Genomic DNA, 12,021 nt, shown 5'->3' on the forward strand with positions numbered 1-12,021 from the left:
GTGGGTTTATGATATATGATCATAGATATGTGGGTTTACTTCTAGACTTTCAACCTGATTCCACTGATCAATATGTCTATAGTTGGGCTAGTACCACACTATCTTGATTACCATTGCTTGTGTAGTAAGTTTTAAAATCAAGAAGTGGGAATTCCTCCTACTGTTTTCTTTTACAAGATTGTTTTGGTTACTTTGGATTTCCAATCATTCCATTTAAATTTTAGAAACAGCTTATGAATTTCTATAAAAAAGTCAGCTGAGATTCTGATGGAAATTGCCCTGAAAATTTACAGTAATTTAGGAACATTCCTATCTTAAGAATGTTAAATTATCTGATCCATGAACATGGGATATTTTTCCAATTATTTAGATCTTCTTAAATGTCTTCCTTGATGGCCTATAATTCTCAAACTATAAAGTTTTGCACTTTTTTTGTTAAATTTATTCCTAAGCATTTTATCCTTTTTTTGGATGCTATTCTAAGTGGAATTGTTTTCTTATTTTCATTGTTTAATTGTTCTTTTTTTAAAGATTTTATTTATTTATTTATTTGACAGAGAGAGAGCACAAGCAAGAGGAGTGGGGGAGGGAGAAGCAGACTCCCCGCTGAGCCGGGAGACCAATGCAGGGCTCAATCCCAGGACTCTAGAATCATAACCCGAGCCAAAGGCAGATGCTTAACCAACTGAGCCACCCAGGCACCCCCGTTTGATTGTTCATTGCAAATATAGAAATACAATTAATTTTTATACATTGATATTGTGTCCTACCCCTTTGTGAATTCATTTATTATTTCTAAGAGTTTTTATTGGATTACTTAGGATTTTCTATATATAAGATCATTTATCTGTGAATAGAATTAGTTTTAGTCTTCCATTTTAATCTCAATGCCTTTCTTTTACCTAATTTGCCTAAATGTTCTAGCTAGAACCTCCAAGTTAATGTTAAATAGAGGTTGTATGCACAGACACCCTTGTCTTTTTCCTGATTTTAGAGGGAAAGCATTCAATATTTTACCAATATTTAGGTTTTTTATAGATGTTCTTTATTAAGTTGTGGATATTCTCTTATTCCTAGTTTGTTGGGTGTATTTATCATAAAAGAGCATTGGATTTTGTCAAATGCTTTTTCTGAGTCTATTGATTGGGATGTCATGATTTTTGCCTTATTGTACTTTTCAACAACCTAATTTCCATTTGTCCCTTTTTCATAATTTCCATCTTTTTATTGATATTCTTTATCTGATGCAACATTGTTATCATACCTTCAATTAGTTCTTTAATCATGATTTCCTTTAGTTGTGTGAACATGTTTACGATGATTGCTTTAAAGTCTTTTTCTGATAAATCTGACATCTGTTCTCCCTCATAGAGTTTTTCTGCTTTTTCTAATGTATGGGTCATACTTCCTGTTTCTTTGCATGCCTCATGATTTTTTGTTGGAAACTAGATATTTTAGATCATATATTGTTGCATCTAGATATTTTATAATATATTGTTCCTACTCTGGAGTTTGTTACTGTTATTCGATTGTTTAATTATAGGCACACCTCAGAGATATGATGGGTTCAGTTCCAGACCATCACAATAAAGCAAGTCAAATGTTTTTTCTTTGTTTCCCTGTGCATATAAAAATTGTGTTTACATTGTACTGTAGTCTACTAAGTGTGTGATGACATCATGTATAAAAAACCTAATGTATATACTTTAATTTAAAATACTTGGTTGCTGGGGCACCTGGGTGGCTCAGTCGTTAAGCGTGTGCCTTCAGCTCAGGTCATGATCCCAGGGTCCTGGGATCGAGCCCCGTGTCGGGCTCCCTGCTCGGCGGGAAGCCTTCTTCTCCCTCTCCCACTCCCCCTGCTTGTGTTCCCTCTCTTGCTATCTCTCCCTCTGTCAAATAAATAAAATCTTAAAAATAAATTAATTAAAATAAATTAAAAAATTAAATACTTTGTTGCTAAAACATGCTATCATCTGAGCTTTCAGCAAATCATAATCACTGGTCACAGATTACCATAACAACTGTAATCATGAAAAAGTTTGCAATATTGCTAAAATTACCAAAACGTAACACAAAGAGACAAAGTTAGCAAATACTGTTGGGAAAATGGCGCTGATAGATTTGCTCAACGGTGCTGATAGACTTGGTCAATGCTCAATGCCACAAACCTTCAATTTGTAAAAACAAAATAATCCAAGATCTGCAAAGTGCAGAAGCCCAAGAAAATGAGGTATGCTTGTATTTAGTAACTGACTAGATTATTTTAGTGAGGTCTCTTTCCTCCCGACAGTGCTCAGCCTCTGATGTTGTTCCTCAGGGAGCCACAGCTTTGGAACGCTGTCACCCTGGGATGACAGGGGATTCAGTAGGCTTCTCTTTTTGTCTTTCCCAGACCACATCCCATGGTTAGACCCCATTGATTTACTGCTGGTTTTTCTATTGTTTTCAACAATGTCCTGGGTCATAAATTGATCTACCAATTAATCCAGTCAAATTCTAACTCCTTGGAAGGAATAGTTTCTGAAGCCAGGGCTTGATTTTTTTGTTCTGATCCCTGGAGGGCTCCTCCTACATGTATTATTCCCTTGTTGTCACCTGCAAACCAGCCAGCCTACAGCTCAGTTTGTTGTCTTAAATCTCCTCCCAATTGTCTTCCCCGAGAACCTCCGCTATTCTTGAGAGCACTTGAGGCTTGAACTTCTTCACTCTCTGGTGCAGATGTGGTCTGTTCCTGGGAAAGAGAGTAGAAATTATCTGTTTTGTGGATGTTTCTCCACCCAGGCAAAAATCTCTGAGCCAGGGCTCAGTGAGGTGGGTGTAGCTACACAGCAAAATACGATGCAGAATTTTGAAAGAATGAAACCGAGGTCATTGAAAATAATGAGGTATATGCTGATGTAGAAAGATCGCCAATGTATATCATTCAATGAAAAGAACACTGTGGTAGTAGTAGTTTAATCCCTTTGGTGTACATTTGTCAAATACTTAAATGGGTGTATACATGTGGGCATTGCCTTTTTTTGTGGAAGACACCATAAGCTATGTCTTATGGGTTATTTTTGGCAAGAGACTATGGGGAGGTGGGGAGCCTTTCCCGTGTTATTTTCCCCTCTAGATGTGTTTAGGATGTTATGATCCTAGATATATCTTACTTTTTTTTTTTTAATGCCGAAAGCATATCCTAGGTGGGGAGATTTGGGTCACTTTTGCTTTTCTTCTTTATTCTTATGTATATAAATTTTTAATTGTTAGGTTAATGTTATAGAGGAAGGTTTGTGAAATGGAAGTGTACTTTTCATGAGTACAAGCTCATGAAGTGAGGCTCCTCGTTTTCCCAATTACCTATGTCTCATGTGCACCTGGTGGCCATCTTGCCACCTGACTCCATCTATCCAAGTCACAAGCAGAGTTAACCGATCACTATTGAAAACCTAGAAAGAGGAAAGCCCTCCTGTCAGAGCTGTTCAAAGACACAAGAGCATGAGGTGCCTGAAGGCGGCTTTATTCAGACCGTTGCTCCTCAAAATGTGGTCCGTGGACCAGCAGCATCAGTGTCGCTTAAGCACAAATTGGAAATGACGAACCTCAGTCCCCATCCCAGACCTACTGAACCAGATCTGCATTTTATAGGATTCCCAGGTGATTTATTAGCACGCTGTCTGAAAAGCATTTGACAGGTTCCCGGCTTATCATCCCCTGCTATGCACTGTAATCACCTGCAGGGTCCTTTAAATCCATCAGGACAGGGTGGGTCCCAACATAGACAGAAGGAATCCACATCTGTGGGGTGGACCTTGCATGGGAGATTCTAATGTTGGGCCTGGGAATTCGAATTCCCCTTCAATTTGTAAATTGCAATACACCTCAAACATCGCATCTGTGATAACCACTGATTTACAGAGGGCTTTCTATCTAATGCTCACTATACTAAGCACTTTATACATTCCACCTCTTTCTATCTCTACAATCCCATAAACTTGGCATTGGTATGTTCATCTTACAGATGAGAAAATGGAATCTTAGAGTTGGTCTGTCCCTAGTCTCCTGTAGCTGGTAAGGGGCAGAGGGTAGGTTCAACCCAAGGAGCTTCATCTGTATGTTCTCCATTACAATATAGCTGTTTGCTTGCGCCTCTCATAAAATATTACCCTTTGTGCCTAAGAAGTATGTGATCCTAGGGGCACCTGTGTGGCTCAGTTGGTTAAGCATCCAACTCTTGATTTCGGCTCAGGTCATGATCTCAGGGTCATGAGATTGAGCCCGGTGTTGGGTTCCGTGCTCAGTGCGGAGTCTGCTTGAGATTCTCTCTCTCTCTCCCCCTCTGCCCCTCTCTCCACTCGTGCTGTCTCTCGATTTCTCTCTAAAATAAATAAATTAAATCTTAAAAAAAAAAAGTACGTGATCCTTTCTTGATCTCTGGCGCCCAGTTCAGTGTAGATACCCAATGAGAATTGGAGCAACTTTGAGGGCATCACAAGCTTGATGTTTGGACGTGTGCAATATAACGTCAATGGGTAAAAATATCTATGGGTGAGACGCGGGCCAGGGCAGTCCAGAACCCTGGCCCTAGATGACACATGCCTGTGCCCTCCCTCAGGACCCCATCAGGAACTTAGTTGATGCCTACTAATGTTTTATCTGAAAGCCTGGCCTCCCGTCATCATCATGCAGACTTTCCGCCATAACATACCTCCCCTTCTTTGACAGGTTAGGGGTCTGTGCTGCTCATGCCAACCTTCCCCATATGTTAGGTGAACGCATGACATGCTTCCGCGGCCCCCCATGCGGTTCATCAGAGAAGAGAGCACGAGAGAGGGTTGAGCTAAACAAACACTCAAGTCCCTTCCAGCCCCATTTACGGTTTCTGTTTCAGCTATAATTCCTGGTCCTCCCCAGTGAGCAGACATCTGCACAGGCTTATGGAAGGCACGATGTGCTCCCCGTCACCTGTAAGAAAGCCAAAATGCAACCTAGACCACAAGTTCAACCTTGCTTTCCGCCAAAGTGCTTCTTCCCTCCGCTCTGAAAGGCACCTCCCCACCCACGTCGAAGTCCCCACAAAATCCCAAGAGAGATCAGTGAGTTACTCTGATGTTTATTTTAATGCATCTTAGTCCACACAGTTGGTATAAAATCAGAAAAAGCAAAGCCAAAAAAAAAAAAAAAGGTCTGGAGTCTTAGCATCAGAAGGGCACCGTATATACATCTACAGTTGGTGGCCAGTACGAGTCATTGCCAGACAGTCCTTGGAAGCAGAGAACAGTCTAGACCCAGCTGAGCCCTGGGAATGCACAGTCCCAGGCAGGGGGGCGTCTAGAGGCTTGTCCCGATGCTCCGACCGTAAGAAGAATGTGGGAGCGATAAAAGCTGTGTTTATTATTTCTTTATTATTGTAATAACTGCAGCCTAGCTAGGTACAAAAGCAGTTATAAACCATTTATAGTACAGAGAATTATTCAGGTCTCCATTCTACTTTATGTTGTAAAATCGTTAATTGAATTTCCAGTGAGTAGTTTAGATGATTAGTGATAATAAGGAATGGTAAATACATAGCACCATTTCATAGGTTTGTTGTCACCGATTTCTCATCTCGACGTGTGACTGAGACACCCACCGTCAAGGGCAAGTATTCCAAGGCCACAAGCCATGTTTTTGCCGAGGGCTCCAGTTTGGGGGTTTTGTCCATGTGAGTGTGAGGCTTCGCACGTAGGTGTGGGCGGTGCCCGTCTCTGTGCGAGATGCACTGGGTCACCCACAATTTAAGGGCTTTTGGCCATTCGGAGTTTCTACCCATACTTTGGTTTTCTAATGAGGTGGAGTGGAAGGGAGGTATCTTCTTTCAGATAAAAGGGAAGGGGCAAGACGGAGTTATTTCATGTCCGGGCTAAACAAAGAGAACGAAAAACAGAACAAAAATACTGAGCTCGATTACACGGTTAGGATGTAAAGTTCCTTAGCTACTTCTTTAGGATTCAACACAAGGCTGATGGTCAACATAAAAAGCAAACAATACTATGTACATATATGTAAAAAGTGTTATAAATAGGTTTATAAACCATAGATATTATATACATCTTCAGTCAACACTAACCCCCCCTTCAACTGCTTTCTGTTTGGTTTGGTTTGAGTTTGGGTTTTTTGACTAGCTCTTTTTTTTGTCTTTTTGTCTTTTTTTCTTCTGGTTTCTGGTTTCCTTCCTCCCTTCCCCTATGTATGCTCAGTGCCTCAGACCAGCTGTCTGGGAGCCTCATTCGCGTTTCCGCAAGATCACGTATATGACGCCGCTGAGCAGGGCCAGGGGGAAGGCCACCCAGGCCAGGATGTAGGCGAAGCCATAGGAGTACTCAGAGTTGAAATGCCATTCCGGGTGCCTCACCGTGTAGATGGATGCTGCGCTCATCACGCACAGACCTGGGGAAAGAGAGGGACAAGTAGAGGGAGGGAGAGGTGACAGAGAGGGGTCCCCTGTCCACCACCCCCAGTGCGGATCCCGTGGGACCCTGGGTACCTGCTCTTGACTCACACACACTCACACGCACACACCCCAGGTCACCCAACCTTTGGCAGACAACAAACACTGTGCAAGAAGAGTGTATCTGATTCTGGAAGGAATCTTCTCCCAGATTGAGAGGAGGGGTCTCAAAGATCTAGAAACACGGGAAGCGATCTGTTCTCTGGTTCTGATCTATGTGACCCAGACCAGCATTTCCACAGTCCCTTGTCATCTTTTCTGCCCCATCTCTGTTCCTTTAACTGTCACCAATTCCTAGTTGACAGCAAGAATTTGGGCTGCAAGATAAACCTTGCTAGCTCTTTCCAAGGAGGGTTGGGTGTGGGAGCCCCTGGAAATCTATGAACAGCTCTACAAATGGGTGGTGGCCTCATCTGAACCAGGAAATTGAAATGACACTCTGCCATTACCTGAGTCATGCGAGGACCAGAGCACTGGGCTCCAGGCAGAACCCAGGGCCCCTTAGCAGGACTGCCATGGAACAGGTCGAGTGATCCATGCCCTACGGGCATCGCTTAGGCATACAAAGGAATAGAGAGAGAGGAAAAAGAAGACGAGGAGGAAGAACAGGATATGAGTGGGAAGCAGAGGGAGGAGGAAACTATCATTGCACTTGGTTCCTTCCAACAGTTCCTGGTGCCCCCAAGGCTGGGGCTGAAGCCCAAAGAGGAGAGAAAGGTTATTGGATACACAGACAAATCCCCTGTCCACCTCTGCAGCCCTTTGGTGTGGGGAAGACAAGAAAAACCTCCACCTAGGGGCTCTTGAAGCAGGCAAGTTCAAGAGTGATGGCCAATGCCCGCAATGGCAGTCGGCATCCCCCTGCAGGGAGGGGTCCAGTGATGTCAGCACCCCAGCCCAGAGCTGCACAAAGCCCGCTCTGTTCCTTCTGTTCCCTCCTGAAAACAGGGTCTGTGAGAGGCTCTGAGTGACTCTATTATAAATCCAGCATGCTCTGCGGGATTCCTGTGGTTCCAAAGCTCCCAATGCCCCAGACCACCTACATTTAACCTCACTGCTATTTGGGCTGCCATTCTGCGGGACACTGCAACTTTGTTTGAACAAAGTGCATTAAGTGGGAATACGTTACATTCACCACCCTGATAAGACTGTCCTTCTCCAAGTCAGAGAAGAAAACTCCCACGCGGTTGGCCCCAGCTGAGAACATGCTTTATTTGCCCTGAGGCCGTGATCCCCAATTCTCTTCCCCCCCTCCCCATGCCCCCATGACTCACCTCGGCGAAGTGCAAATCTGTGTCTTTAAGAAAGACTGAGGTCTCTGGGGCAATACTGACCTACCTAACGAGGGCAGGGCTACGAGATGAGAAATGTGACCGAGGGAACAGCGTGCAAAAAAAGGCCAGGCTGATGCTTGGCATGCCGGGAAGGCTTCCAAATGGGCCATGCGTCTACCTGGCCACCACATGAAAAAAGGCCATGGGGAGCTGTGTAGACCAGCCATGCCCCGATTTCACTGGCAAAGATCGAACATTCTATCTGTGACCAAGAGGGACAGAGGAGGCAGGATTCACAAGTATAGTGACTATGTAGATGGCCTAGTTTATATGAAACTTGCCTGAGGAGCATCTCAGAAGCCAATGAACTGGAGCTTCGCCACGATCAGCAATGAGCAGAGATACTTTACAAAGTCAAGTATGGAGAGTGGATACACGCTTTGTAATTACTGTCATCGGGAGACTGATGTTTTAGGGAATATGTTATCACAAGGCTGCCTGGCTGTATAGCATTACAGGTACACTGGGATATAGGGTAGTTGATGCCACACCGTAGTCCCGAAAGATGTCCCCGTAAGTGGGTGGGAACTTGCTTCCTCACCCATCAGTAGGTGGGGGCGCAGGGATGAAGGCCCCCTATGGGGAAGGTGAGTGCAGTTGCTGCTGCACCAGCAGCCTTGTACCTTCCTTCCTCACGGACGAGCAGTCTGTGCTCTGGGAGTGATGGGGTTGCCCCGGCAGGGGCCTGAGTCCGGAAGGGTAGTCAGCTGTCAGTGGCAGCCCCGGACCCCATCCAGACAACATTCGAGAGTTTCTCCCTGTCAGGATGGCTGGATCTGCAACCAGCCCCTTAAAGCCCCCTTGAAGAGGAGGCTTCAAGCCCCCTTCACAGCAATAACGACCACGGGTGAGCGATCAGAGCCCAGAACCTTTAGAAGGGAGCAACCAAGGGGCCAAAGGCGAAGCAAGAAACGGAGGGAAGTTTCAAAACGTCCTTATCTCCATTCTGTTTGGCTCCGAACACGTGTAATGAGTGCCTAGTGTGTGCAGGCACTGTTCTGGCTACTGAGGGCACCAAGATGGATAAGACATGGCCCCTAGCTTCAGGGCGGAGTGTCATTCAGCAGCAGACATGTCCACAGAAACTTCCGATATGGTCTGACATGATTTCAAGAGAGGGAGATGCTCTGACAGGATGGACAGGCATGGAGTCCAAAGTGGGGGGCCCAGGGAAGCCTGACAGGGCAGACGGTGCTCGACCCGAGTCTACAGGGTGTGGACAAGGTAGTCAGGGGAAGCGGGTCCTGACAAGGATCTCCCTTGACAGGGGGACGGCAGTGTGTGGGGAGGCTGGGAGTCCTGAATGGCACGCTGAGGAAGTTGTGGTGGGAAGCACATCTTCAGCAGAGGGGAAACATGATCCGAGGTGTGTTTTAGAAAGATCTCTCTGGCAGCAGCGTGGGAAATGGATTTCGGGGTAGCGACAAAACAGGGGACGGGAAGGCGCCCGAGGTGACTTTTGCATGAGGGTAGTGGTATTCATGAGGACAAGAAGAGAACAGAAGTGGACACAATGTCCACACAGGGTGGACTGGGTCTGGGGTAAGGGAGAGAGGGGACACCCCCTCGCCTCCCCGGCATGGCCCCCTGATGGGCTAACTGAGCTCACCAGGGAAACAGGGATGTCCGGAGAGCCGGGAGGAGTGAGCAGTCAACAGAACTGAAAGGAGTGGAGGGACTCTGCCAGTGACATCAGGGAGTTATATCAGTGACCTCCGCAGAAGCCGCTCATTCGAAAACCTGGAGCGGAAGCCAGAGGGAAGTTGGCTACAAAGTCAATGGTGCCTCATGGTGTTGGTTGGAGGAGTGAGTGACTCTGAGTCACCCCACCTGGTCCTGAGCATCATGAGGTGGGGCAGAAAGAGGCTGGAAGGTCCCTTCCTCTGAAAGCATTGGGCTCTCTGTCTGACCTATGCAGAACCTTCTCTGTGCTGCTGGTCTGATTTCCGATTTCAGCATCTAAGTGACCCTCACTGCCTCGAAAGCCACCCACTGCACTCCTGGATTCCGACCTGGGCTCGGCCAGGGCAACATCTGGAACGGTTCGCTGCGAAGGGGGGGGGTCCCCTTAATGTGGCACCTGGCTGCCAATGGCCTTTGAGCCACTCGGAAGAGGGAGGGCACTGTGCTTTTTTATTCATCCCCCAAAGTCTTTTGTTCTAAAGCCCGACGTCTGTATCAGTCTGTTTCACAGAAGAAACAGAACAAACAGAAACACTCACTCAGGAGTCTCCTTTTACCGTCTTCTCTGTTTTTAGTAATCACAATAAATAGTAACTACACATGTGACCCGTGTTTGATTCTGCCAAGGGAATACAATTACCCAGTCATCCAACAAGTGGGTTATTCAGGGACTTCTATGTGGTGTGCCCGGAGCTCGGTGCTGGGTGTTAAGTAGTGAAATATAAATCCAAACACGGGGCTCTGTCTTTCAGGTCGGTATCTCTATGAATTTCTTGATGCTTTTTTCATCAAGTGCAACCCAGCCCAGCAGACGTAGGATCATGGTAACCACTGTCTGAGAACAGGGCGGTACCAGTTCTGAAAATAAAAAAGACTCCAAAATCCAGGGAGAGGATCAGAATGGCTCTTCTCTAAGAAGGGGGTTTAGAAGAATCTGTGGCTCACGAGTGGGATGAGTCTTTGGCAGAGAAATTCCTAGAGGACCTTACAGTGGGATTAGGGACAGTGTGATGGCTACACCAACAGTTCCCAACCCTGGATGAACATCAGAGTCATCCAGGGAGCAGCCCCACCCAAGAGCTTTCCAGGGATGAAGCCTGAGCACTGGCATTTTTTTTTTTAAAGCACCCTCTTTTTAAAAAGGTGATTAAAAAAAAAAGATTTAATTATTTATTTGCGGGGGAGGGGCAGAGGGAGCAGGAGAGAGAATCCCAAGCAGGATCCCTGCTGAGCACAGAGCCTGACACGGGGCTCGATCCCACGCCCCTGAGATCAGGACCTGAGCCGAAACCAAGAGTCAGACGCTCAACTGACTGAGCCACCCAGGCGCCCCTAAAGAGGTGATTCTGATGTACAGCTAAGATTGAAAAGCAATGAACTGGATGGAGCCTCTTGACACATCGCCAGGAAGCAGTCAACCTAAGAAGTATGTAATCAAGGGAAGACAGCTCTTCAATGTGAGACTTATGGCTTATTATGAAAAGCAGAAGGGGATGAGTCAGCAAAGCAGGCGGACCGATAAGCACCCGCAGACGTGTAATCTAGAGCAAGCAGAGACGGCTCCTAAAGCTACAGTCAGCCCCAAGAGCCCCCCACACCTTGTACCTGCCTTTCCCGCACACTCATGTGTATGATCTATGAAGACTGCAGCTGGGCCCTCCAAAGGAGAGCGAGGCAAAGACAGTGCAGCCCAAAACAGCCACCTGGGAGACTCTGAAGATTTTCCAGTGGCTTCCACTTAAAATGCTTCGGTGCGGGGCACCTGGGTGGCTCAGTCGGTTAAACGTCTGCCTCGCCTCAGGTCATGATCCCGGGGTCCTGGGATCCAGCCCCGCATTGGGCCTGCTTCTCCTTCTCCTCCCTGCTTGTGCTCTTTGTCTCTCTCTCTCTCTCTCTCAAATAAATAAATAAAATCTTTAAAAAAGATAATAAAAACTTAAAAAAAAATGAAGAACCAAGGGAATCTCTAAGGGAAGCCCCTTCCTCTTTTAGTCCTCAACTTGGGTGGCAAAACCCTACAGAGCAAGTTCAAATGCAACATTCTGGAGAGCCTGTGATGACCAGAGGACTCACTTTCAGCTCACATGAACTGGAGTTCAAGTTAGGAACAGAATATTCTTTGGGCTTATAGATTACGACCACTCCTGTGGCTCGACATGGCTAATTCAAGACAACTTCTTGTTGGAATAGGGGCCGCCAGGCTGACAAACTGATAAACTGAAAACTGGATCCCATGAGAGATAAGAAGCTACATGCAAAGAGGAAGAATGAAGAATAAATCATGTGCTTTTAGACTTAGCAGGGTTTTTTTTATAGCAGAATTCTAACGGGCTTGCATTGAGTTCAGAGGAGATTCAGAACAGGACGGGTTAGCAAATACATGTTGGAAAAGCAGAGTTTCTGCCTTGGATTTTGGGTTCCGTGGCAATTTTGGTGGATTCTGCATCTCTAACGATCAGGAGGTTCCTAACTAAATATTGAGACCATGTAGAATGCATTCTGTTGTTCTTGTGTGGGTTGGGCAACCTT

The 12,021-nt window shown here is 45.8% G+C and overlaps 1 protein-coding gene across 2 annotated transcripts in view; it reads right to left on the reverse strand.

Moving 5' to 3' along the window:
- Nucleotides 1-5,086: 5,086 nt before the first annotated feature.
- PMP22 (peripheral myelin protein 22) overlaps nucleotides 5,087-12,021 on the reverse strand; it is a 30,955-nt gene continuing 24,020 nt past the window's right edge. For both annotated transcript variants that reach the window (XM_027568475.2, XM_027568474.2), the window contains exon 5: nucleotides 5,087-6,414. In XM_027568475.2, coding sequence (XP_027424276.1) covers nucleotides 6,251-6,414 — 164 coding nt within the window. In that variant the 3' untranslated portion in view covers nucleotides 5,087-6,250. The remainder of the gene's footprint in view (nucleotides 6,415-12,021) is intronic.

The sequence above is a fragment of the Zalophus californianus genome, chromosome 16 (assembly GCF_009762305.2).
Source record: "Zalophus californianus isolate mZalCal1 chromosome 16, mZalCal1.pri.v2, whole genome shotgun sequence".
Classification (NCBI taxonomy): Eukaryota; Metazoa; Chordata; class Mammalia; order Carnivora; family Otariidae; genus Zalophus; species Zalophus californianus.